Source organism: Camelus dromedarius, chromosome 10 (assembly GCF_036321535.1).
Source record: "Camelus dromedarius isolate mCamDro1 chromosome 10, mCamDro1.pat, whole genome shotgun sequence".
In the NCBI taxonomy this organism is placed as follows: Eukaryota; Metazoa; Chordata; class Mammalia; order Artiodactyla; family Camelidae; genus Camelus; species Camelus dromedarius.
Genome location: NC_087445.1, coordinates 57,775,203 through 57,803,071, shown reverse-complemented (window position 1 = coordinate 57,803,071; position 27,869 = coordinate 57,775,203). Strand labels below are relative to the sequence as shown.

The window sequence follows — 27,869 nt, the reverse complement described above, 5'->3', positions numbered from 1 at the left end:
AGAATGTCAAAATATTTATTGAATGTCAGGCCCCACGCCACGCACTTTTAGATTATTTCATTCTTTTCACTTTGGTGCACCTTTCACGTTTTGTTTAGAAAGGGAAAAAATGTTATGAAACATAAGAAATCCTTGGTCCTGGAAAATCTAAAGGGGAAAAAAAAAAAAGCAACCAATTATGATTCGGGAAAAGAATCCACAGAAATCAACTTTGCCAGTCCTCTGCCCTGCCATCATTAGAATTCTGATTTGTCAGCTAACCAGGAAAATCTGTACTGGAAGGAATGAAAGGCCGGCAGGAAATTGACAAATTAACCTCAACTACAAAAAAGTCAAATGATGACTGCTTGATTTCATTACTGCTACATAAATAATAATGGTTGTTGAAAAATGAGGGGAAAACAACCAAGTTCTATGATTTCAGCGCTCGAATGAGAGGCTGCTATGATGGGGCATATAAATATTATTTTGGAGGAAGAAGCTATTGAAATGCAGATCCATTCAAATCCAGCCTGAGATTACAGCTTCGAGCTAATTAACTGCACTCCAATTGTGTGTAAACTGAATTTTTAAATACAATCAAAGTATGTAGATGACACCATTTCGGATGCGCTGTGATGCCATGCTGACTGTCTTGTTTCCTTGATGCCAGGCTCCATCTCATGAAAGAAACTGCAGGAGGTTGTAGTGCCTTTTCTCCAGTGATGAAGTGACACAGACGTCACACCCAGCCAGGTGAAGATTTCTGCTTAAACTAGGGATAAAGCAGGAAACTTGGCTGCATCCTGAAGCCTCCCTGGGGAAACAATCCAAGTGTTTCTGGCAGCAGCCGTGCCCCAAGTCAGCCATCTAATTCAGCTGTCAGAGCTAGGCTGCGAGCTCTTTTTCTGGAGCTGCCTGGAAATACGTGGGGCTTTAAGGAGGCCAGACAGTTACTTTATGTGACAGTCTTTGATTTTCTTTGGATTCTCTGGGCCTGGACCAGGACACAGCCATGGGGCTTCCAAGCTCCAAGAGTGTGTATATGGCCTTCATTTAGACATCCATTAATCTCATCTACTTCTTAACTCTCAAGGTGCACATACTCATCAAATGCATAAAGCAAATCAAACTGGACCTGAATTCCAAGCCACTGTCTCCATCTCCTCTTCACGCAGTGTTTGCCACGGGACAGGGCAGCAGGGTGCGGGATGGGGATTAGGCCTGCGGTACCCACTTCCTCACGTTGACACTAAGTTGCTTTTATGCCTTTTGCATCCATCCCACACAGCTCATGGACACACCATGGTCCCATCAGCATCCACACCCAGCTGTTGAGCTGATGAGAGGACTGGATGGAGTGTGTCTAGTTGTAGAGCTTTGTGAAGACTTCCGGGTCTCCGATCCCTGCTTGGCAAGTCACCAGTGTCTCGGGAGGAGAAGTAAATCCATCTCCAAGGTAGCCTTCTTTCTGGCTTGGATCCAAATGATCCTGAGAGTCCCCCAAGCTTGCATCACATAGACACCCAGAAAATAAGACTCAACCAGATGAAATCAGCAGGGGGATCTAGTCTGGGCATCAACATTTTGATTCCAGCTCTGCCCTGACCTCCTGCCTCAGTTCTGATAATCAGCTTTCAGATGAGTCTAGCCACACTCTTATCCATCCCATTCCTGGGGCTTGGAGCCCTGGCCCAGAAGCCCAGGCCTGTGGCTGAGATCCTGCACCCTGACAACAGGCCTCCAGGGGCTACTGGCCTAAGCTTGATTTTTCTTTTTTTTTAAGGAAAGCAAAAAGGGTTTATTTTTTTCTTTTATTTATTTATTTACTTTAAATTTTTGATTGAAGTACAGTTAGTTACAGTGTGTCAGTTTCCAGTGCACAGTATAATGCTTCAGTCATGCATATACATACATATATTTGCTTTCATATACTTTTTCATTAAAGGTTACTACAATATATTGAATATAGTTACTTCTGCTATACAGAAGAAATGTGGGTTTTATCTGTTTTTATATATAGTGGTTAACATTTGCTAATTTGTTCTTTTTTTTAAACATTTTTTTATTGAGTTATAGTCATTTTACAATGTTGTGTCAAATTCCAGTGTAGAGCACAATTTTTCAGTTATACATGAACATACATATATTCATGTCACTTTTTTTTTTTGCTGTGAGCTATAAGATCTTGTATATATTTTCCTGTGCTATATAGTATAATCTTGTTTATCTGTTCTACATTTTGAAATCCCAGTCTGTCACTTCCCACTCCCCATCCCCTTGGCAACCACAAGTTTGTATTCTATGTCTATGAGTCTGTTTCTGTTTTGTATTCATTTATTTATTTTTTTTTTTAGATTCCACATATGAGCGATCTCATATGGTATTTTTCTATCTCTTTCTGGCTTACTTACTTCAGAATGACATTCTCCAGGAACATCCATGTTGCTGCAAATGGCATTATGTTATCATTCTTATGGCTGAATAGTATTCCATTGTATAAATATACCACTTCTTCTTTATCCAGTCATCTGTTGACGGACATTTAGGCTGTTTCATGTCTTGGCTATTGTAAATAGTGCTGCTATGAACACTGGGGTGCAGGTGTCATTTTGAAATAGGGTTCCTTCTGGATATATGTCCAAGAGTGGGACTTCTGGGTCATACGGTAAGTCTATTCCTAGTCTTTTGAGGAATCTCCATACTGTTTTCCACGGTGGCTGCACCAAACTGCATTCCCACCAGCAGCATAGGTGGGTTCAAAAAGGGTTTATTTTTATTGAACGTACCCTGTATTGATGACCCACATATCCTACCTTCCGTCTGTTTCAGCTGCTCAACCTCGTTTCAGCTCCATTCTCTGGGATCTTGAAGCAATCATGGTGGCCTCCACATTTTGAAGTAATACATGTCTGTGATGATTTCTTGATGTTCCAGTTTTAGATCTTGACCAAGAACTTCCCACTGGATGGATTGGTTTCTCATCCTGCTGCATGGCTGGGTCCTAGACTCTCCCTTGGAAACCATCCTGGGGGTTCTCATCCCCTTTCTCTTGTCTGAGATTATTTTTAAGGAGCTCCTTTCTCCCCACTGGGACCTCGAGCTCCAACTGCTTCTCTACTTCTAGGACCACAGGCTTGCCTGCCGAGGTGACATTTTTCACGGCAACTGAAGCAGAGTCTGTTCCCCCAGTGTCTGCCCCATCATCGTGCTTTCTTAGCCTGCCCAGCACACCCGCCCATCCCGCCACACCATCCCGCTGTAATTCATCAGATGAGGCTATTTGAAAGTTTCCTGCTATAAAAGGCCTGAGTTCTTAAGGCTCATTCTCTATCTCCTGCTCATCACTGCAGACATCCACACACAAACCCATTGTCTAATCGAGGCTCTGGGTCCTAAAATGTCATTTTTTTCCCTTGAAGGCAGTAAGAAGCCCCTATTCAAGAATACAGAGTCTCCACTGACTGTCAAAGGAAACTGTGATGAATGTTTCATTGCTTACAAGTGTGTAGGAAATAAAAGGTTATAAATAGACCTGTAGAAATTAACAATAACAAACAAATTCTCCAGACTTAAAGGCTCCATTTTGAGCAAAAACAAAGATAAAATACAAATGACAGATGGGCTTTATCTCAAGTACTAATGCTGCTCAGTTGGCTGCAGTAGCTACTTCGAGCACTGTGTTGAGAAGGATCCTGAGGCCGAATCTGAGCTGAGCGGGCAATAATCCTATGACCAATTAGTGATACACAGGACCAAAGAGAGGCAGCATGCGAGCCATGAATTTGCCAAACCTGGAGTGGTCATTTGAATGGGTTTTGGAGCCAGATCTGAGTTCAAATTCAATTCAATTCAAATTCAAATTTTTCTTAGGATAATGTTTAACCTCCCCAAGTGAACATTTCCATGCCCATTAAAATGGTGATAACAATACCATTCCTCTAACAGAGGACTGATGTTCCCATTAAAAATATTTTTTTAAATGAAAGATACTGGGGATTGAACCCAAGACCTTGTGCATGCTAAGCACGTGCTCTACCACTGAGCTACACCCCTTCTCCGTCATTAAATTTTTGCAAAGCAAAATATGTCGTACATATTAAAGGCCCAATAAACAGAAACTCATATGATATTAGTCCTTTAGCCCTAAAGTTAGTTCGCAAAAGTAAATACCCTAAAATGGCTCCACTGACTCAAAGGTTTGTTTACGTTGATTCCCATCTTGTTTTCAAATCAATAAACCTCACACTGGTGTGTAGGAGGCACTGAGTAACATTCAGCTGATGATAAATGCAGCATTTCTGCTCAGCAGTCTTTCCACCAATAGCACCTCTGCGCTGGCGGGCACCGAGGACTCTGAGTGGCTCCAGACTGAATTCTCAGCTTTCCCTAAAAATAAGCTCACAGCCTGAGTCACCCCTTCATTCCCAGGCTCCTCTGAAAGTTGAACAGGATGTCACAGGGTCCAGAAATAGCCTCCACATTCCAACTTGAAACTGGCTTCCATCGGCAATAAGGCTTTCAGCTGAAGTTGGTTGAGATGCTTCTGGGTTTCAGGATAAAGGGCATGATTTAAGCGATTGCAAAAGCTAAAGGTGACCCCTGCACGAAAGGAACAGAGAGGCCGCCTCAGAAGCCTTCAGGAATTTACCAGCGCAGACAGCGATGGGGCGCTGGGCGGGCCCTCGGGGAGCAGTGCCCTGCCCCGTCCTGTCTCCACTCCGCCAGCGGAGCAGTCTCTGATTAACCAGGCTCCTCAGTGGCTCTGCCAACCAACCTCATGGCCTGGCCCCCCTACCTGGCCCACCTGGCCTCCTGTGACCCAGAGTCCCCTGCCCTTCTGGCATCACTTCAGGACGTGCTCCAGCCACACCCAACTCCTTGTCATCTCCTGAGGCTGCTCTGTTCCTTTACAAGCCTTGTGCCTTTGCCCACACTGCCCCTTTGGCCTGGAACTCAGAACAAAGAATACACTCAGTGCGGCCACTGTTACCAGGTCTAGGCGACTTTTTGCCTCTAGGGGAGACAGGAGGGGGGCGGATTGGGTTCTGGGGTAGATCAAGAGGCTCAGTGAGCCTATGAGATTCAGGCTGCATGGACCACACTGTGGGGACCCAGAGGAGAGATGGGGGCCGACAGGGCGGGTGTGTTGGAGGTAGCGGAAAGATCTGGCAGAGAGACGCGGATGCTGTAGCCCTGTGTCAGCTTGGACCAGCTCCTTAGCTGAGCTTCTGTTTTCTCTGAAATGAAATGTAGAAAAAACTACTTGTCCTGCTCTCTGATGCCCCCAACAAGATAATGAAAGTGACAGAATGCTGTAAACTCTAAATAGCCAAGAATCTACCAAGTATGTTTTGGTCATTAGCAGTGGTGAATAGGGGGACAGTCCAGGGAGCAAAACACAGACAGCCCTGATGATGGCTGAGTTGACACCGGGAGCTCTGGGATGCCGTCTGCAGTTCTGCCCTCTGTTTTTAACTGGCTTTCAGGGGAGGGGATGTTTAAGCTTTCTTTATTACGCCTTCGTGTGAAATGCTGTTTTGGGCTTTTCCAGATAAAAGGCTTTGACTGGAGATGGAGGGTTAGGGGACACTGAGGGTCCTGGGTGCTAAAAAGAAGTCATGAGTGTGACAAGGGGTTTAAGGCATCCACGGCAAGTGGCGCCCACTACTTCTGAGTCCCTGGGCCATTTCCCTTGGGACACAATATCTACTGCCATCGTCAGAGGCAAGGTAGGGTGCCAATGGCTGTCCTGCTATGGGTTGAACTGCATCCCTCCATAGAGGGTATACTGAAGTCCTAACCCCTAGTACCTCAGAATGTGACCTTATTTGGAAATAGGGTATTTTTGGGGGGGGGGTATTTTTTTAAATTGAAGTACAGTCAGTTTATAATGTGTCAATTTCTGGTATACAGCATAATGTTTCAGTCATACATATACATATATTTGTTTTCATATTCTTTTTCATTATAGGTTACTACAAGATATTGAATATAGTTTCCTGTGCTATACAGTAGGACCTTGTTGTTTCTCTATTTTACATACAGTAGTTAGTATCTGCAAATCTCCAACTCCTAATTTATCCCTTCCCATCCCCTTTACCCTTGGTAATCATGTTTATTTGCTATGTCTGTGAGTTTCTTTCTGTTTTGTAAGTAAGTTCACTTGTGCCTTTTTTTTTTTAGATTCCACATATGAGTGATATCTTACGGTATTTATCTTTCTCTTTCTAACTTACTTCACTTTGAATGACAATCTCCAGTTCCACCTATGTTGCTGCAAATGGCATTATTCAATTCTTTTTTATGGCTGAATAGTATTCCATTATATAAATACCACCACAACTTCTTTATCCAGACATCCGTCAATGAACTTTTAAGTTGTTTCCATGTCTTAACTGTTGCAAATAGTGCTGCTTTGAACATTGGAGTGCATGTGTCTTTTCAAATTAGAGTTCCCTCTAGATATATGCCCAGGCATTGGATTGCTGGATCATATGGTAAGTCTATTTTCAGTTTTTTAGGGAATCTCCATACTGTTCTCCATAATGGCTGCACCAAACTGCATTCCCACCAACAGTGTAGGAGGGTTCCCTTTTCTCCACACCTTCTCCAGCATGGAAACAGGGTCTTTACAGAGGCAATCAAATTAAAATTATGTCATCAGGGTGGGGCCTAATCTAGTAAGACGGGTATCCTTATGAAAAGGGGAAATTTGGACACAGACGGACACACACAGGAGACCAGATGAAGAGCCACAGGGAGAAGCCATCCAGCTACAATTCAAGGAGAGAGGCCTGGGCCAGATCCTTCGCTCCCAGCCCTCAGACAAAACCATCCCACTGATACCCTGACCTGGGACTTCCAGCCTCCAGAACTGTGAGACATATATTTCCATTGTGTTTGTGGTCCTTTGTTATGACAGCCCTAAGAAACAAGTACAGAATCTTTATAACAACAAGGGGGAAAACAGCTTTGGAAGCCGCCAACAGTCCAAACTGGGGAGAACACTGATGTGGGCATTTGGTGAAAAACACACCCACTAAGTCCACCCGGGGCATTGTGGAACCTGGTGACCTAACATCAGAGGAAATTAATTAGAGATGGCCTGTTTTTATTTACTTATTTGGAAATTTCATCATAGCCATAATCACTCCCCAGGCTCTTGGTTCGCCTGCCCATCCCTGCCCAGGCGGTCCACTGCCAGGTAGGCAGGGAGGATGGGGACGGCTTCTGCCCAGATGCTCATGGCAGATGCATGCACTGGGGTCACTGTCAGTCAAAGGTCCTACGGTTCACACTACTCACTGCTGCTTCTGAGGTCACAGTGGGTGTCCAGCCCTCTCTCCTCCCGAGGGAGAAGATCTCAAAATCTCCCTTGGTCAACCTCCAGGAATGGGGCGAATCAGACTGAAAGCTGCTCTCCACTCAGAAGGGAGGCATCAAAAGTGGACTGAGCTCAAGCACAGTTGTGGACAGAAAAAAAAAAAAGTCACCTGCCATTTCAGTCAACAAAGAAATGTTCCCTGCCATTCCAGTAAACAACAATGTTCCCTGCCACCAAGCCATCAGCCACAGCAGCAGCCCCAACGCTGTGCCCGGAGGGGAGTCCAGGATGGAGAAAAACAGGATAATGACCCTCAGCAGTTAAGATGCACATCAAAAGAATAATTTCAATGAGCCCAGACGCTTCCATCTTCCCATATACATAGAACACACTAAAATCATTAACTTGAGATGTCTGTTTTTTGTGATTAGCAGTCATCTTTTTATGTTGGACTACATTTTTTTTTCAGCAAAAACTCCTATATGTCCTGGGTCCTCCCTTACCTCTTTGGAACAGTCCCTCAGAGTGATCTCAGAGGCTGCCATCCTGGGCTGTAGTCCTCAGTCAGGCTGCTGAATAAAACATAATTCTCAACTTTTAGGTTGTGTAATATACATTTTTTTTTTTTTAGTGGACACAGTCCAAGCATCCAATAGCAGCCCCAGATAAAAAGGATAAAGTGGGCAGAGCAACAAGCATTCACCTGGCATCCAGGATGCGCCCACTTCTCTCTCTCCTCTTAAGCTCGGGAACCCTGAGCTGGGGCTGGATACTTCCCTTCTCTTGCTAAGCTGAGTGCAAACTTCAATAGAAGACAAAAGACGCCACCCAGCTGGGAGAATTTAGATGGAAAGGAGTGTGGAAAAAGGAACCTGGAGAAATTTGCTAGGGCAGAGTCTCAAGAAGGAGGCTGGGGTAGCAACAGGGGAAGGGATGGAGGGAGTTTTTAAGCAGAAGCCTAGTTCAGGAAGAACCCAGTAAGTCCAGGGATGAGTCAGAACTCAGGGCAGCCAGTTAAAGGCTATTTGCACTAACCTCTAGCTGAAAGTTAGCATCACCTTCAGTTACAAACATAAGCACAAGCTCAGAAATATCCTTAGCACCTGTGGCTTGTCATGAGTAGAAATCACAGGTGTTTTCATATCACGTTAGAGTTGTTGGAGATAACGTGACGCATCACTTATGTTCATCAGTAACTGGAAATGGGAGTACGTACTGGAAACGCCACTAGAGTCTTTTCCATAGAGGAGCATAGGGGTTATTTATCGCAATTTTCTAATATTGTGCTGCTTATATTTCAACATAATCAGTCATCTTTTTAATCCTATGTATTTTATTTTGTGCACTGAAGCATTAGTCTGAGTCCACAAGACTGTGCAGGGGTCCAAGACACAGAACAGGCTAAGAACCCTGCTTAAAGTCACTGAACAGGCTTTGGCACTACACAAAATGTACCGTGGAAGGCAGCAAAGGGGCCATGATGAAAATGACACTGTCCCTGTCCTCTTGGAGCTTATAATCAAGAGGGAGGCAGACGGGAATTCCCTCTCTCCCTCCCTTTCTTGTGTTACTTCCTGCTGCTTATTCCCATCAAAGCCAACAACAGCACCTCCACCAGCCCACAGGGCAGCTCTGCGGGATCTAGAAAAGACACCTCTCCCTCAAGACACCTTTCTGGCACCTGCTGGAAAATTGCCCTAACGAATTCATGAAGCCATAGTGACCACCTGTGAACGGTGCCCCCGGGAGCAGTTATGACCCTAAACGAAGGCCTGACTGATGAATCTCTGCAGATAGTAGGTAATAAGAAGGCTCCTTACACACAAAAGGCAGCTCCCCTACCTTCTGCATATAAAAGACAATTCTGATCTATTACACCGTTCTTTCCCTCAAACCCAAATGCAGCCTCAGACATCTTCCCAGACAGTCAGTTGACACAAGAGGTGAAAACTATTTGTCCTCCCAGGCTTCGGGTTTTACCCTATGTGAGAAACTTATATTTTCATGGGAGATTCTGGAAAATTTTAAAAAGGCCTTTAAGGCTTAAAGGAATGAATCCCTAAGGGTGTAAGTAACAGCTCAAAGCAATGAATCTCTAGCACTGAAAGTATGGGAAATACATTTGGTCCCATAACCCTTACAGTATACTACATCAGTGGTTCTCAAAGGGTTTATTTTGTCCCCCAGTGAACATCTGGCAATGTCTGGAGACACTTTTGATTGTCACGACGGAGCACAGGCAATGCTACCAGCATCTACTGGATAGAGACCAGGGATACTGCTAAACATTACACATTGCACAGGACAGCTCCCCATGGCAAAGAATTATCTGCTCCAACTTGTCAAGTATTCTCCCAGCAGCTGCTCGGAAGTAGCCTGGGTAGAGAATTTCAGGGTCTGGCCAAAGCCATCAACTGGCAGAGTGAGGAACCACGGTGTGTCCACAGCACTGCCTGCTCCAGCATGTTCACATGGCTGCCCCAGAACTGCAGCCATTGCTTTCCAAACCTGATTGCACAATGACGGCCCTGCTATCTTCCCGAACCTTGGGCAATTTGAAAATATTTACTAAGGCACCAAAGTCCCTTTGGAAATTTCCAGGCCGACAAGACTCAAAAATTGCAGCTGACCCTTCTGGACAATAGAGAGAAGAGGGCAGAAAGGAAACACTTGATGATTCAGGGAGGTCAGAGTGGACTCTGCTACCCCGGGACCATCAGAGCTTTCACCCAACAATCACTTCATTTGCAAATGAAGCCACTGCCCTATGGCTTCCAGGAGGTAACTGACCGAGGAGGCTAATGAATGACAGGGCAGCAGGTCAGAAGCCACTTCCCCCTGGCTTTCTGTTGGGACTCAGGGAATGTGCTGGGTGTGTTCTCTGACTCCCATTCTGACATTTCACCCTTAAAATCCTCAAGGAGCACAGAAGGCAGCTTCTGGCAATTTCTGGGGAGAAAGACAAACGATCTGGAGAATCACCAGTGTTTTTCCTCTGCCCTCACAGCCCCTGTCAATGGACAAAAATGGTTTTAAGTGTCATCACTTATTTTCAGATAGGCCAAACTGTTTACCTTGAAGAGACCAGATTTCCTAGTTTTCAAAAGAAAACACGTAGTTGGTTTGGAGAGCAAGGATGTCACAAGAAAATTCTAGACTAGTAAAACTCAACAGGTGAACACTTCAGTAAATCTAAGCGTCTCAGCAGAGGAGCCCAAAAAAAGAATGAAAAGGGTGTCTGAGGTGCTTTATGGTTCTGAACTGCCAGCAAACGGACAACAGTCACTTCTTTTAGCTAGAAGATTCCCAGAGCCTTCATGGCAAATACAACTACAGAAAACATGTAGTCTAGAGCAGGAGTCAGTCAAGTTTTTCTACAAAGGGTCAGAGAGTCAATATTTTAGGCTTTGCAGGGTCACATGGTCTCTGTTAGAACTTCTCAATTCTGTTGTAGCATGAAGTTAGACCACGCCTAAATGAATGGGGATGGCTGTGTTCTAATAAAACTTTGTGTGGACACTGAAATCTGAAGTTCACATAATTTTCACGTCATGAAATATATATTTTTTTAAATTTCCAACCATTTACAAATGTCATAACCACGTATTGCTCACAGGCCTATGAAAAGAGGGCTGTAGGCCAGATCTGGCCCATGACCATTGTGTGCTGATCTTTGGTCTAGACAGAAAATTGGGATTTCCATTGGTTCTTCATTCTGAAGGTACTAGATAAAACTGATGTTCCTTCTTGTCTCATTGTGACTCTGAAATCACACTCGTAAAACTGATCAATGAAAAAACAAGCAAATGAGAGAAATAAATCAACCATCACAGCATTCTTAACCAAAATATCCGGGCTGGGAATGACTACCACATGACTCATGGACAACACACCACAAGGCCCCATCTTGCTCAATGCCATATAAGATATATGTCTTGCTGAAGGCTAGCATTCCAGTGATATTTTCAAAATCATCCAGTGTGAACAATCTCTTTGTTTAGTCTTTGGAGTTTTGTATTATCCAAAGGTTGGGCCAAGGGAGTGGGGTGGAGGGGGACTGGGAAATGTACCAATTTCTGAAATCTAGTTGTCTTCCTGCCTCCAACACACATTAGCCCATCTCTTATTCTCCAAAAAGGATATGTCTAGTGGGTTTCTTGAAAACACATTAATGTATTGTTGAGGCACTCTTGGATTTCCAATACATGCCCAGCTCCTCACAAACATATTACTGTTTTAAAACTAAATGAGTATTTTCACACTCATGATGAAAGAGTGAAACACAGACCTAGAGAAAGTGGCTTCTGGACTCAGTTGTGAATTCAGCATGTACATGAAGGGGATGAGCTCACCAGATAAAATACTGGACACCCAGTCAAATCTGAATTTCAGATAAACAACAAATAATTTTTTACTATAAAAGTGTGTCCCATGCATAAGTGAAATAAGCTAGAAAGAAGAGAGAAAAATACCATATGATATCATTCACATGTGGGATCGTAAAAAAAGGACATATATGAATTTATTTACAAAACAGAGACAAACTCACAGGCAGAGAAAACACACTTATGGTTACCAGGGAAGAAACAGGGTTGGGAGGGATAAACTGGGAGTTCGGGATTTGCACATACTAACTACTATCAATAAAATAGATAAACAACAAGTTTCTTCTGTACAGCACAGGGAACTATATTCAATACCTTGCAATAGCCTATAATGAAAAAGAATATGAAAAGGAATATATTCATGTGTAACTGAATGACTATGCTGTACACCAGAAATTAACACAACATTGTAAATCAACTCTACTTCAATTTAAAAAACCCAAAGAGTAATAATGCTGTTGGAAAAGTGTGTCTCATTGCAATGACTGGGCATCCTATACTTTTAGTTTCTAAATGTGATAACTCTAGTAGAGGAGAGTGAACAAAGGAGGCGGGCTGGAGCGGAAGGTATTATTGGGGAAAAGCAAGAATTTGTTATAGGTAGAGGAAGGGCATTCCTTATGAAAGAGTTACCCACCAAAGACTGGGAACCCCAGTTTCCTTTTCTGGTTAACCCTCTCACCCCTAAGTGGTTTCAGAATCCTTAAAGTCAGGGTGCAAGGTGGGGCCAAGGAGAACCACTTACAGTCCAGTGCATAAAGAGTGTAAAAAACAGTGTATACCAGAAACCAACACAACACTGTAAGTCAACAATACTCAAAAAAAAAAAAAAAAAAAAAAACCACAAAACAAAACAAAACAAAAAAACCCCCAGTGCTTCCTGGGGGAGTTCTGGATGCTGATGGACTGTTCTGTATCTTCAGGGTACTGGTGGTTACACCAATCTACACATTATAGGAGGGAGGGTATAGCTCAGCTCAGCAGTAGAGGATGTGCTTAGCATGCATGAGGTCCTGGATTCAATCCCCAGTACCTCCATTAAAAAAAAAAATTAAATAAGTAAATGAACCTAATTACTGCCCCTCTATCCAAAAAAGCTAAAAAGACCGAAATCTGTATGTTACAAAACTCAGAGAAGTGTACATTGAAAAGATTACTTTTGCTCTATGTTAATTTTTTTTTTTAAAGAGTGGTTTCAGTTGTTACTTCGCACAGAGAATTCATGAGTTCCTCCAGCCTACTGGATAGGGAATTGACTTAAGAAGGAATCCTTCTTAAGGTTTTGGTTTTCCTATAAGGTTCCCCCCAATCCAGAGGACCCTCGATGGGCTTCCGGCAGGCCCGCCCACCAATTTGCCCCACATGCATGAACAAATCTACATCCGACTTAGCTTCAGGCTATAACACTATCACCCTACCACCTCTGCATACTACTGGCTTTACAATTAAATATCCTGTGAAAGGCAGAAGTGGGAAACTGAGGGCCCAGGCTGGGGGTGGGAGGGGGTGGGGGTGAGGAATGAATCCAGCCCACACTGGGTTAAAATCTCACTGGGTTTGGCTTAGCCCACACAGTGTTTCAAGGGTTGTGAACATTTATATCAACAGGCTTTCTTCAAAAGCTGGATTTCCAAGTGCTCTTGAAAAAGGAGATTCCAGACTTGCAGTCCCACGAAGCACCAATTAGCTGGACCCGAGGGCTGTCTGCCCCCACAGCGGAGACCCCTCCTGGTCATCACAGTTCCACCAGCTCAGCCACCATGTCGACCTGGCACCTGTGCATATCTGGGTTTTGAACACCTAATATAAGGCACTCATCAGGGTCTCTGGCACATGGGAAACTCTCAGGAACAGGGAGACCCTCCCTCTTTCTCCCTAAAAGAAAGCGACAGGATGAAGTTGCCATCTTTGACTTGCTTTCTGAGCCCTGGGGTGTCCTGTCTCCCTAGAGGGGAGACGTGCCCCTCCTGTTCCCTCCACTGCTCAGCCCTTCTGCTTCTAGCTTTTCTGGGTGGACCCAGGGCAGATGGAGAGCTGGAATCCTCTGAAGGCAGCAGCAGTGACACACCAAGATAGAGCGAGGATGGTGGAGGACGGGGAGAGAGGGGGTCACTGAGCCACTGAAATTACTTTCACCTTTGCCTCCACCTCTCTGTGTTGTCAGGGCTGGTGCGCTCTCTTCATCGTCGCCTTCAGATCCAGTGCTGATGGGACATCTATCATCTCACCCTGGTGTGAGTGAGGATGCGGGGTGATCAGGCTCCTAGAGTCTTATTTCTAGGAGTTGGCAGAATCAGAGAGTATATTCTGCAGCCAGCCTCCAGGGCCCACCCTGCCTTCTGACCTATCCCTGCTAGACTACTGTTAGACATCCTTTGGCTTTGGTGGCGAGTTTCACTGGATGAATGGCACCAAATTCTGAACACAAATGCTCAGACTTCACTGCTGATGAACAAGGCTGCCTACAAACGACCTGGAAAAGAACAACGGGCACTCCAATGATGGACTCATCACTACCTTTAGCTTTCTGCTTGCCCAAATAAGCAGGATTTCCTTTCCAGGCCGCTCATGTTAGCTTCAAACTTTTTCAGGTCTTTTTTTTTTTATTGACCAATTTTTTCCCCAGTTTTAAGGCATAACTAACAAACCAAAATTGCAAATATTTATGGTGTACAACATGATGTTTTGATATACATAGATAATGTGAGATCATTATCACAATCAAGCTCATTCACAAATCCATCACTTCAGAGTTTCCATTTGTGTGTAGGGGATGGGATCTACTCTCTTAGCAGATTTCAAGTCTATAATGTAGTATTATTAACTCTAGTCACCAGGCTGTACCTTAGGTCCAGAACTTACTCAACTTATAACTGAAAGTTGTGCCCTTTGGGCAACATCTCTCCTTTTCCCCCTCCTCCCAGCCTCTGGTAACCATCATTTTCCTCTGTTACTATAAGCTCAATGTTTTTGTTTTTCAGATTCCACATGTAAGTGAGATTATAGGTAATAATCCTTCTGTGTCTTGGCTTTTTTCACTTAGCAGAATGCCTTCAAGGTTCCATCCACGTCGTCATAAACAGCCTTCTTTTTAAAGGCTGAGTAATATTCCACTCTATATGTACCATGTTTTCTTTATCCATTCATCTGTCAAGGGACACTTAGGTTGTTTTCTCATCTTAGCTACTGTGAATAATGCTGCAATGAACACAGGAGTGCAGGCATTTCTCCATGATAGTGATTTTATTTCCTTTAGATATGTACCCAGAAGTGGGATTGCTGGATCACATGGTAGTTCTACTTTTAATTTCTTGAGGAACCCCTACACTCTTTTCCACTTTTCAGATCTTAAGATCTTACATGTCTCACAGTGCCACTGGGGTGAGGAAATTTTTGAACCACTTCCCATCCCATTAGAGGTGGCAAGTATTATTAACCCAAGGTGACAAGTCAGGCAATAGAAACTCAGTATCTAAGATGAACCAGGAGCCAGGGGAGCCACTGGACTGACTCCATGCCTCTTGGACAAGAGGCACCTCTCTCAGACTCCGGCTTCTTCATCACATGTGGGACATGCATCTATCACAGTTGCCCCAATCCTATAGCCCCATGTGGTATTTACTGGCCTCAAAATTGTTGATATTATTCCTCAAACTCAGAGAAAGAGGATCCCCTGGCTACCACCAAAGGGGTTAAGTTTTCAAGCATATGTTTTTCTCTTAAGAATAACATTTTTTTTATAACCCTCAAAGTTTTAAGTTTCAACCCTGAATTTAAAAATAAAGTGAATCCTCAGATGACTGGTTATAATTTAGAAGAGGCGGGTGGAGTGGGGGGGGGGAATCCCACCCACCTAGAATAGTAAGTAAATCAGTGTAATTCAGCAAAAGAGTAAGGGCAGGTTTTACAAATGCCTTGAAGACATTTTGGTGGCGCACAGGCCTTCAAGAGCCTGGAAGCCTGCAGGATAATGAAACAGGCTGCCAGAGGGGAAATGATGAGGGGGAAGATGTGTTCTGAGATCTGGTTCACAGCCTTTGCAGCAACAGCAAGGGCTTTTATCTTGGGGGCGCATATGGCTTTTCTTCCCCCTTCCATTTTTATGCAAAGGAAAGGTTCCAGGTTCCCTATTCCTTTCTCCTAGCTAAACTCAAAGGATGCCATGGGAGCATCAATATTAGAGTTAAAGGCTAACTCCGTATTTTTAATATATGTTCAATCATTATGTAAATGGACTATAGGCTTGTCTCTCTCTCTGCGTATTTAATAATCTCCTTTTGAGGATTTTAATTCAACTCGAGACTAATGGAAAAGTCTGACACACCAATTAACCAAGGGCTTATGTAGCTCCAACATGCACTCCCCACACAAACCTCTGTTTCAGCCGGCATTTCCTGCCAGAAATAGGTCTCAGCTGTGCGGTATTCATCCCAACCCACAGCGCTCATGTGCAAACTTTCCTCTAGGAAGCGAAGTGTCCATGCTGGGGGGCCATCACCCAACCATCCATCCGTGTTCTCCTGGATCTCATCCTGCATAGCGTGGCCTCTGTGCTTTGTGTTTTAAGACAGATAAGAGTCTAGGGGAGGCTGAATCCATCTGAATATGAAGGGTTGGTTCAAACAATGGATGCTACAAATTAGGATGAAGGAAGCATGTACTACATAAACTCCTCTTTGAGAAGCTGAGGACAGGCCAGACTTGTGACCACACAGAGTGGCTCAGGAGAGTCACTACCCATAGTTAAGTAAATGAACCTCAGTTGCCGCTCATCCTGGCATCTGACTAGAGTTACCCACGTGAGAAGCAGCTGCACTGAGAATCAGGCCTGAGGGCTGGAACTTTGTTACAAGACTTGATTGGCTGCTCTGCTATGGGACTTCTCCATCTCTAACATCATCATATGTATCATGTATCGCTCCCAAAGGGGCTCCCACTGTACTGTACAGGTGTCTTCAAGTGACCAATTGGGACAGAAATGTCACTTTATTTAAATAGACCCAAACAAGTACCCAAGACAGACAAAGACCTTCTCTTGACCAGTCTCTTGATGTAAGAGGAACACAGTGACATCACTTTCCAGCAGAGCTAGGTTTAGGTGCTCACTAATGAAGACTGAACTTGGTATTTTATTCCATTTCACTTCTTTAAAATATACACACTTCACAAACTCCTGGGCGTGTCACAGTGGACATGTGACACTTATCAAGACCCAGGCCATCATCGCCCTTCACTCCTGGTCTTCTGTCTCTTCACCAGGGGTTCTCCGGGTGTGCTCCCCAGAATAGCAGCTGCAGCTGAGAACAGCAAACCCTGGGGACTTGTTAGAAGTACACATTCTCAGGCCCCATTCCAGATCTACTGAATCAAACACTCTGGGAGTGGGACCCAGCAACGTGCATTTCAAGGAGCACTGCAGGTGATCCTAACACACTGACATTTGAGAATCACAGTGCTACACCTTTTGGGCCAAAAGTCTGTGCCCAGTGGCAGCTGCTGCTATTATGAGGAGCCCTGAGCCCAGCGGGGCCTCCCTCCATTGTCTGTTTCTTGAGGCTGATAATAAATCAAAATCATCTCAAACAACTTGTTGACATGTGCTGGTTCAGTTTGCATATCTTGTTCCTAAAGATTCTTCTATGATAACAGGAATTTCTCACATCCAAAGTGCTGTCTTTTAAATTCTTCTGTTAATTTTGAGAGAGCAATCACCTACCTAGATGGGAATACTGAGTTACAATAATGCCACTGATTGCAAAGAGCTCATTTAATATCAAAAGATACAGCAAATATGCACTATTTTTCCAATAATCCAAACATGTGGACACCAAACTCACCCAGCGCTGGTGAAAGTGCATCCTGATTTTGTAACATTATGAAAGATCCAGTGTGTGTGGCGGGTAGGGGCACTAGTGCTACTTCACAGGATCCTTATGAAATCCAGGGAAGTCCACGCATAAGGAAAGCACATTGTAAAGTTCAAAGCTCTACCTACATCTGGAGGTCACGAAAGGTCGACCTGTTGACCAAAAGGAATTTTGTTGTGTCCATAAATTTTTCAAAAGCTTTTAAACTAGTTATACCACTCTTTTTTAAATGAGAGAGCTCACATTTGAAAAAAAAAAAAAAAAAGGAGACTTCTGGCTTCTCTTGAAAGTCAGTTGATGTGACAACAGAGGACCCACGTTTTCACCTGGTATAAATTAACTGTCTCATCTGAGAAGTAGTGTCTGCTCGCCGGGTCCTCACAATTTCCCATTCAGTCTGTGTCACTCATTTATGTTCCATGCTGGCTCCTGGGTCCTTTTGAGTTAGCAACTCTTGTCCACTATAGACAATCCTTTTCATTGTTATTATTAGCATTGCATTGCAAAGTTTCAGGTTTACTATATTCATCTAAAATTTCTTCAATTAAAAAAATAGAAAAAATAAAATAAAATTTCCCAGTTTGTCCATTCACCAGTTGAGTGAAAAGAATTCATCTTTCACCGTTTGTGTCCATTTTGTTTAAAGATGCATGAGTTATGATTTGGTGCTTCACTTGTTATAAACAGAAAAGTTCTGTTGAGTGTTTTCCGTACCCTTGCTCTGCTTCCCATGAAATCTCTCAAATAACCTTCACAGCAGTGCCATGATGTCTTCATTACCCCCATCTTCTGGATGAGGGAACTAGGGACACCAAGATCATACAGATACTAAAAGAAAAGCCGGGAAGAGAGCCAAGGCTTTTGGACACCAGAATCCAGACTCACCAGACTACGAGGCACTAACAGCACTGGGGACCACCATATCCATGCATAAGTGCATTTCCTGTCTCAGTCAATGTCACACCCCATGATGACCAACTCTTACTGCCAAGAAAGCTGATCAACATCCCCAAAAGGAATCAGTGACGAAATGTGGGTAGTTCAAAATACCAGCAGCAGTGGTCCCCAAAGCACTGGGTAACCCCAAAGAAAGGTAGAGGGGCCTCCACTGAGCCCTGGTTTTCTTCTAAATGTTGACAAATCATAACCCACCAGCCCCCCTGCTTGGCCTTTTAAATGATGACTGCTTTTTTCACAGGGTACTAGCCAGAGCAGCTGCTCTTTGTCCCTGAAATACTCTGAGGTACAAATAAATGGTCAGACAGGTGTATGACCCTTGGGCATGTTTGCGTAAAGCCTGTCTTGGCTCTCCCAGACCTGGCAGTGACCCTGAATGGGCTCACCGTGGCACATATCTGCAGGGCGGCCCTGCCAGAGTCAGCTGGGGCAAACCTTCCCACCACACCAACGTCCTGAGCATTTGTGAGGCCTTGACTTGGAATTTTAGAAGCAGGGTATCATTTATGTCAAAGAAGATAACGAATGGTCAAGACCTTCAGTTCTCCAGGACTTTACCAGCTGCCTGACAATGACAGAGGTTCACAGGGGGCATGCACAGGGATGGTGCCCCCCAAGAATCACAGTTTCTGTTCCTCTAGGGCTTGGGTGTGTGTCTCTAGAAACTCTGAGGGCTCGCAGGCCTGGGAAGCTGGGCTGGGCTGCATCACATGCAAACAGCAGCCAGGACGCGCGCTCAGGCCACGCCGGCCGACCACAGTGGCCTGGATCAGAGCAGGATGCTGGCCTCCGCAGTGTTTGGTCTGCACTCCAGCTCTGGCACTCAAGGCTTTATCACTCTGAGGCAGGAGGAGCACTGACAGAGGAAGCCAAGGAAATGCCAGAGCCAGCCTAAGCTACCCGCCTACATCCAGGCCTTCTCAGGACAGAGAACGGTGTCAGGTGAGAGCCACAGGCCCGCTGATGGCACCCTCTGGGTGAGAGGTTTTCTTTGTTTTTGTTTTTGTTTTTAATTGAAATATAGTCAGTTTACAATGCAGTGTTAATCTCTGGCATACAGAATAACGTTTCAGTCATACATATATGTGGTTTCATATTCTTTTTCATTGTGAGTTACTACAAGATATTGAATATAGTTCCCCGTGCTGTACAGTATAAACTTGTTGTTTATCTATTGTATATATAGTAGTTAGTGTTTGCAAATCTCGAACTTCCAGTTCATCTCTTCCCACCCTCTTCCCCTTCTGGTAACCATAAGTGTGTTTTCTATGTCTGTGAGTCTTGTTTCTGTTTTATAAATAAGTTCATTTGTGTCTCTTTTTTTTTAAGATTCCACATATGAGTGATATCATATGGTATTTTGCTTTCTCTTTCTGGCTTATTTCGCTTAGAATGAAGAGCTCCAGGTCCATCCATGTTGCTACAAATGGCATTATTTTATTCTTTTTTATGGCTGAGTAGTATTCCATTATATAAATATACCACAACTTCTTTATCTAGTCATTTTAAGAGGGCAAAGAGCCCAAAGTGAAATCCACAAAAAGGCAGATTCCACAGAGGCATATCCAGGCCCACATACTGACAGGCTCACCCCTCTCCTCCCCACTCAGCTCAGAAGGGTCCAAGGGGCAGCTCCAGCCCATATCAGAGTCTTCTCCAAGGCTAGACATGTCACCAACATGAAGAATCAGGAGTTAGGAGAGACCAGACTCAATACAGCCCTTCCACATCTCACTGTTTGAGCCTGGATACCTCTGTATACTCAACCGTAGAGTGGAGATCATTAGATCTGCCCAGCACAGCTCAGAATTAAGATAGTGGGTTTTTGTAAATTGATAAGTGCTGTACAAATGCCAAAGATAGTTTTTACCATTCCACAGAGATTGTGTTCTTAGTGAGAACACTCCCTAAAGAGCATAAGTTCGACTGGCATCTCCTATCTCAGCACGTATGAACACACTCATGTTGGGCCCTGGCACTGGCCTGAGGCTTTGTCTCTATGGCTCCCTTGGGCTTTTGCCCAAGACCATCTCTGTCACATTCAGTTATCTTCACACATGCCCGAGGAAAACTCTCATCCTCTCAGATGTGCAGATATAACATCCTCCCCCAAAGCTGGTTTCCTTTGAGACACAGTGGCTTCTTCCCCAAGGCAATTTTACTCATTCGGGTAAACATCCATCGGGTATTTCCATGCACTGAAACCCAGCTTGGAAGACTCCCAAAAGGATGTGGCCTCCTGGTTTGTCTCAGCCTCTCCCAGTGCCACCAAATCAGTCTGCTTCTCCCACATCCCTTCACACTGAGGCTGCTGGGACCACCTGTACCACATGCTCATGGGACGAGCAAGAGATGCAGCCACCATCTTGGGGGGACCAATTCCGGGCAGCAGTCAAAAAAAGGGCTCTAGTGCCCTGCAGTGGGGGTTCAAACCCTGGCTTTGACACTCTCTGTTCATGTTGGGCTCTTTATCTATAAAATATGGGTAAAGAGACGTTTCTACCTCATCAGCTTATTAGGATTAAATGACATCATCTGTGTTAAAATGCACGTGTCTTACGACTGAGTTTGTACGTTTAGTTACTGATTTTTCTTCCTGCTTTTTGGTTTTCCCTTTCTTATACTAACTAATCCAAATAAATAATAAACAGACTAACAACAAACAAATAAATAAACACCTTCTGCTAATTGGGAAGTTATTGTGTTATTTTACATTTTATTTTACCCAGTCTTCAAGACTTGCTCAAACATCTCCTCTCTGGGGACCTGGCCCACAACTCCTCGTTTGGTTTACCTGCTCCAGGTGTGTGTCATTTGCAAAACTACTCCTCTATCACACAGTCATTGTTTATATTAGACTATTAACAATTTAGTTTTTTTTTTAAAGCATGTCACATGGGCCTTGCTGAATAGAAAATGATCAACCGATGGCAACTGTGTTATTCCCTGGAATTATGACTCATTCATTCTGCTCCAGAGACATTTTGCTGTCTTCTAAAATGACAGCTTTGGGAGGCTCCCTACAGACGAAAGGAGGACCTGGGAGGAGAGACCCTTGTCAAGGGTGGATTTGCTCTTCTTTGGGCAGGAAATAGGCTGAGATGCATCTTTTTTCATTGATTAGTCTCTGGACTCAACTGGAAGATTCAACTAAAGCACTGGAGTTTCTAAGTACTTCACTCCCTTGGGAGAAAAGTCCCACAGATGATCATGTGACAAGTAGAACTCAGGACATCTGTCCCTTTCAGAACTTAAGTGTGCAAAGAGTAAGATGTTCCTTCTGATGGCTGAAACCTGGGGACTTTTTGGTGTTGCCCATACCTGCCCAGAGGTGACACTCTATAAATATCTGCTGGATGAATGGAAGGATGACTCCTCCAGTCACATCCCTGCACCCAGATATAAGCGGCTGGCAGAACTGATGCTGAGCAGAGCCCTGGCCTTCCGTCAGAGTTAAAGGAAAGGATAAAGAAGGCTGTTCAGACTCTTTCTGCTTCAGAAATGTTGCCTCTTACCCTCACGGGACTAGGCAGCTGTGTAGACAGAAGTTCTGGCTCCACATCATCTACTGGCCACCTCGTGGCAGGTACATCACCAGCACTACAGCTAAACCTTACAACCAGCCATGAAGTAGGACTCATGAGCCCTCTTCACAGATGGAGGAACCAAGGTCCAGACTCCAGAGTTCTCAGTATCCTACAGACTAGAATCTCCATCAACCTGCTCTGCCTCTTGGAGAGAAGCCCAACTTGGTGAAGAGGTGAGGAACCACTATCTTCCTCCTGAGCATCTCCAGAGAGTTTCAGGAAGGCTAGGCTCTGGGGGCAAGCTCGTGAGCTCCTGAGGGTCCCCTGAGAACCCTAGGAAGGAGGCAGAGAGAGGCAAGATTTGCCAAATTTGGGGAGTGTGCACTAGGCACCAAAGCACGGCAAAGACTGATGCAGTCTTTTTTACTGATGTAGTCACGAGTCTCCCCCACCCCATCTCTTAATCCACTCTCTTTCTTTGTCTCGCTCGCTCTCTCACTCTCTCTCACAAACACACACAGTTATTCTGCTGTTAGAAAATGTGCACTAATAACAATTTTATATTCATCGGGGCTGATTCGTTCACGACCACCATCGACACACCTTCCCAGGTACAAGACAAACTCAATTCCACAACTGAATGGGCACGAGTATTTGTGTTTATTCTTCTTGTGCACTCAAGAGAACTCCAAAAGACTGGCGAGCTCTTTTCCAAAAGTCCACTTAACCCCTGCTGGGATTACCCAACCCCACTTGGAAAAGGATGGCCCCTGTGTTCAGAAAGCAAGTCCTTTCATGAGGCTCAGCTGTTCCTCAGGCATCCAGACAAGCTGGTCATGCAAAGGCAGAAAAATGTGACAACTGTTGGAAGCCTTCAGCAGCAGCCGATGCGAGCAACTGAAAGTTCTCTGGGGCAGCCACTTCATGGGCGCTTAAAGCAGCCTATTATTCAGTTTATATAAAACACCCACCAGCTACATGGCACCAACAACTGAATATCTCCTTTCTTATCAAGTTCATGACATACTGGCCACCCTGCCTGGCCAACTAACTCTAGAAACCATGAACAACTTCACTTACCAACAAAATACACATGAATAGAGCAAAAGGGAAAGAAAAGGAAAAAAAAAAAAAAAGGCCTTCCTGAGTTCTAAGGACCAAGTTCAAAGATTGCCCAATAGGCAAGAATGCCACAGCCTTCAACACTGCCAACAAACGTCTCTCTCGCTTCAGCTGTAAAGTCTCCAAGACATTTCAGATTTGAAGACTTTGATAAAGAGGGTCTCAGAGCCACGGAGACCACATCCAATGCTTCTTTAAAAAAGAGGAGCCTGTGTGCGTCTTCCCAATGAAGAATTCGTCCAAAGGATTTTGAAAACACTTTAATATACTTTGCTTCCAAAATATTACACACTATTTCTCCAACAAAATTTATGTGTTTCTGGGAACTCCTGGACCTTCCCCCCTCAAAGAAAAAGTACTTAGGTAGAAAACTGTCTAGAGATTCTTTTATGTCAATATGTTAACAGCCTTCTCTTTTAATTGCCATTATTTCATACAGCAGCAGTAATCATTCCCTCATCTGCAAAGGAAATATATAATCCAGCTGTGGTGGCTCCAGTAAAAATACCACATCTGTGGATCATTGGCAACACTGCGGCAGGATTGCTCAAATTTAGGCAAATTTAGAGTTCTCTTTTATACCCAGGCTGCACATGGGCACACTTTTCTGAGAGTGCACATAAACTTTACCAAAACTGGTTACTCCTTTGTACGCTGAAAATAGGTTTTCAGATGATCCACACCCTTATGAAGGAGGCTCTCTTGGAATATCATTCCCAGGACCCAGTTGTTCTAAGAAGCCCCCAGACCCCTCCAGGGTGGTGGCTTGTGCCGGTGCCCTTGTCAATATCAAACAAAACAGGGGAAATGAGCACTCCCGGGTTCAGGGAGGAGGTTCTACCGCGTGGCTGGCAGTGGAGGAGCTGACGGCTGGTTTTCCACTTAGGAGACTAACGGCTTCCACAGAGAGGATGGCAGCCACGGTTCTGGTCACCGTTCCTTCGGTTCTACCGTCTCTGAAGTCCCACTACCACTGAGCCCTGGGTGGTAATATTCCAGAGATTCCCCCCTTCGCCCGCCCCTCCCATGCTTCTGTTTAGTCTTTCCCAGAGCCCAGTAGCAAGCATCTTATTTCTAAGCCAATCTTCCACATTCAAATCCCCAGCCCAAAGCGCGCCCTGGGGGTTTCCATCTACAGACTATAAAAGAAAAAGCAGCGTAACTGAGCCTTGACAGACTTTTATCCCCAAAACACATGTCCTGCGGCTACTGTGCTGGAATGTCGACGGCCCTTAAGCACTCGGGATCCTCTTCCACCCCAGACAATAGAGCAAGAAAATAAAATGAAAGTGGACTTACTGCTATGGCTTGCAGCCTCTCCTTGTGCAATTCCGCCTCTGCCATCCTGGAGAAGGGCACCCAGGGAAGGAAAGAAAGAAAAACAAAACACACGCTGTAGTCACCCAGGGAAATTGATGGGCACCCCGGGGAGGGGGTGCTTTGCTAGAAGCCTGGTTTGTGGGGAACCGAGGGTCGGCCAGGGGTCCGCTCTGGGGTGGCGGGCAGAGCTGTGCGCGCGGCTGGCTTGCCCGGCTCAGCCTCTGGCCCCCGCCCGGCGGGCCGCCTGGCTGCGCCCCAGCGCCGCCGCTCTCTGCATCTCCCGGCCGCCGGCCGCGCCAGTCGGAGACGTGGGCCGCGGGCAGCCGCCGGGAGGGCGCGCTCGCCCCGCGCTCGTTCTCCGCCCTGACGTCTCGGCGCCTCGCTCCGCCCCTGGGGTGTGGGGGACCCGCGGCCGCGGCCTCGGGTGGCTTTAGGCGGGCAGCAGACGCCGGGGCTGTCTCTGCGCTGGGGAGGTGGGGGTTCCCAAGGAGCGGCCAGGCAGCGCGCGTGCGGGAGGGCACCTGGGCGCGGGCGCACGGGAGCCGCTAGGGCGCACGGTTGGTGTGCTCAGGTGGACACGTGCTCACTGGGGATGGACAGACAGCAGCCCAGGGGCCTCTGGCAGAAAGCAGGGCCCCAGCACGCCCTGCCTTCTAGCTCGTGCCAAATGCTTGGAGACATTTCCAATAGGGAAGGGCTGCCTGGCCCACATGCCTTAGATGGCAGGGTACTCAGACGTCAAGTTGGCCAAGGCCAGGGTATCACTCAACACAGGTCACCCCTGTGTGAGGCCAAGTGTGGGTTAGAAAGAGAGCTGAGAGTTTGTAGCCCTAGGTGCTCGCCTAGGCCAGGCCTGCCCACTTATTGGCTGTGAAGCTTCGGGCAAGTCACTTAACCACTCTGAACCTCAGTTTCCTTATCTGAAAAATGGGGTGTCCTCAGTGATGAATGAGATAAAGTATACAAGGGTGCTTTGTAAAAGACAATCTGTTCTTAACATTATCCTTTGACATTCTGGGCTGAAACTCTGAGAATCTTTACTTCTATACTCAGTCTCTGAAAAGAAAAGTAGGATCACTACTAAAATACTTCACCTACTCTTTACTAAAACAAGAGACAGTACTAAAATGCATCTTTTATGACAGGGCTAAATATGAGAGATGGATAAGATCTAGTCCAAAAGGAAATAAAAGCTAAAAACAAACAAAATACCTCAACATCCAGGAGGGATCTGCTAGAATTTCCACCATTCATAAGCAAACTTTCCTCCATAAAATGAAATAAACTTGGGGGGAAAAAACCCAATGCGACCTCTTTAGATCCTTGATGATTCCATAAATGCAAGACTTTAAGAAGGCATTTTTTAAAGGTATGCACATCAAATGTGTCCAAATCATCTCTTTCCCGGGCAAATTCTTGCAAATTTGATTCAATCACCTTTTCAACGCTCAGGGAGGTATCACCAGTCACTTGATGAGCAATTACTATTCTTCCTGAAGACTGAAGCAGTCACCAAAACAGTTTCACTGATTGATTGTTTTCCTTTTCTTTTCATAACGGATGTAGGTGGAGCTGTGTGTGTCATAAATCCAAGCCAACAGCAGATTCGACATCCTATTCCAGTATATCCAGAAATTCTACTTTCTGGCTAAGACCCATCACTTCCTTCAAATGCTTCATTTTCCCTTCACTTCCAGCACCAGCTCCAACCGGACAAGTCTTTTGTGGGGTATTTGCTTACAAATAAACAAATCTGTGAGTACTCCAGCAGAGCCACTGTGTATCCAACAAGAGTAGAGAATTGTAAGATGAGGAAAGTGAGGCCAGGGAGGTTGAAGGACTCAGCCAGAGTCACGGAGCTGGGGTTTCAACTCAGATCAGCCCTTCCAGAGCCCAAGTTCATAACCACTCAGCACCAGGCTGGGCCAGTCTGGGCCAAAGGTGGGGTGGGACCCAGGGATAAAAAAGTGGTCCTTCCCCCACTCAGCTATATAGATATGAAAAAGGAATTCGAAAATCACAATGTGAATGGACTTGGGGTAACTGAACTACACACTTAAAAGTGGTTAACATGGTAAATTTTATGTTATGTATATTTCACCATGACACATTTTTTAAAGGCATGATGGAAGGTGAGATGGGGTGAGAGACAGGCTTGGCACCTTTTGGAAGTGACCAGTTGGAAAGCCATGAATCTCAAGATAGAAGAATCAGGATGTGGGACACATATCTGGGTGTCATCTACTTTAGGGTTACAGCTAAAGAAATGAGAATAGTTGGGGTGAGAAAACAGAACAAGAAGAGGGGAAAGCCCAGCAAAGGAGGCTGAGGAGGTATCATCTGGGGATTAGAAGGAAAAATCAAGAGGGATGTTTCAACAGAAAGCCACAACAGTAGGAAAGAAAAGGTTTTCCAGCAGGGTCAGATGGTTTGGGTAGGTCAAGGACGCAGACTAAGAAGAGGCCATGGGCTTGGGCGGTCGGGAAGCCATGGGTGACACTGGGAGAGCTGTGTGTGTGTGTGTGGAGGGTGAGGCTGAAATTGACTACAGAGAGTTGAGAATGAGTGAGAGGTGGGGGGAGGAGCACCCATGAGTACAGACTACTCCTTTCAGATTTTGGATGTGAAAGATGGAGGTGGTGGTGGAGGTAGGGGAACAGGACGGTGGTCAATTGGAAGCAGAGCCAAGTTGAAGGGTTGAATGTTTCAGGGCCAGTGGAAATTAGGTATCAGGGAAGTGAGACCAAAGACACAGTCAAAAGGGAAGATGAGTGTAGGTCTCAGATTAGACTCGAGGGTATCCAGATGAGCCCTGGTGGCCAGGATAGCCTTAGAGAGAAGGGGGAAATGAAAGAGGACAGAAGATGGAATGGGTAGAGATGAAGACATTGCAGTCAATGGAGAGAGAAGCTGAGTGAGCTTATATCTGACAGCCTAGTTTTCCCAGCTGATGGAAGGGTCATTGGTTGAGACTGATGGGGTGGGGGTTGGGAAACTTCAGAAAAATAGAAATGGTTTCTAAAGAAACTGTGTGAAATGGAGAAAATTAAGACATGGTTCCCAATCAGAAGTATGCACCAGAATCTCCTGGATCACATTTATCTAAATAAATGTACAGAATTAAATATCTATGGGGTGAGGTAAGGGTTACGTGGGTTTGGAACCATTATACTAATAGAGTTTACTGGGAGTAGACAAAAGACTTATGCCCAATTGTGTGTACTTCCTCGGTGGCTTTTAACTGCCTGAGACCCTGGTATGCCATGGCTGTTTACTCACTGTTGGGACTGGCAAAGCAGGTATGGCAAAAAGTCAAAGGAGAGGAGAATTCAGAATGCTGGACCCTGGGGATTTGGACCCTGGGGAGTGTAGCAGACTCTTCCAC

At 45.1% G+C, this 27,869-nt stretch overlaps 1 protein-coding gene across 7 annotated transcripts in view; it reads right to left on the bottom strand.

Annotated features, from left to right (window-relative positions):
* Window positions 1-27,869, bottom strand: part of PALM2AKAP2 (PALM2 and AKAP2 fusion) — a 424,157-nt gene that overhangs the window by 283,567 nt on the left and 112,721 nt on the right. For all 7 annotated transcript variants that reach the window (XM_031450167.2, XM_031450169.2, XM_031450170.2 and 4 more), the window contains exon 2: window positions 24,464-24,509. In XM_031450167.2, the coding sequence (XP_031306027.1) occupies window positions 24,464-24,509 (46 nt within the window). The remainder of the gene's footprint in view (window positions 1-24,463; window positions 24,510-27,869) is intronic.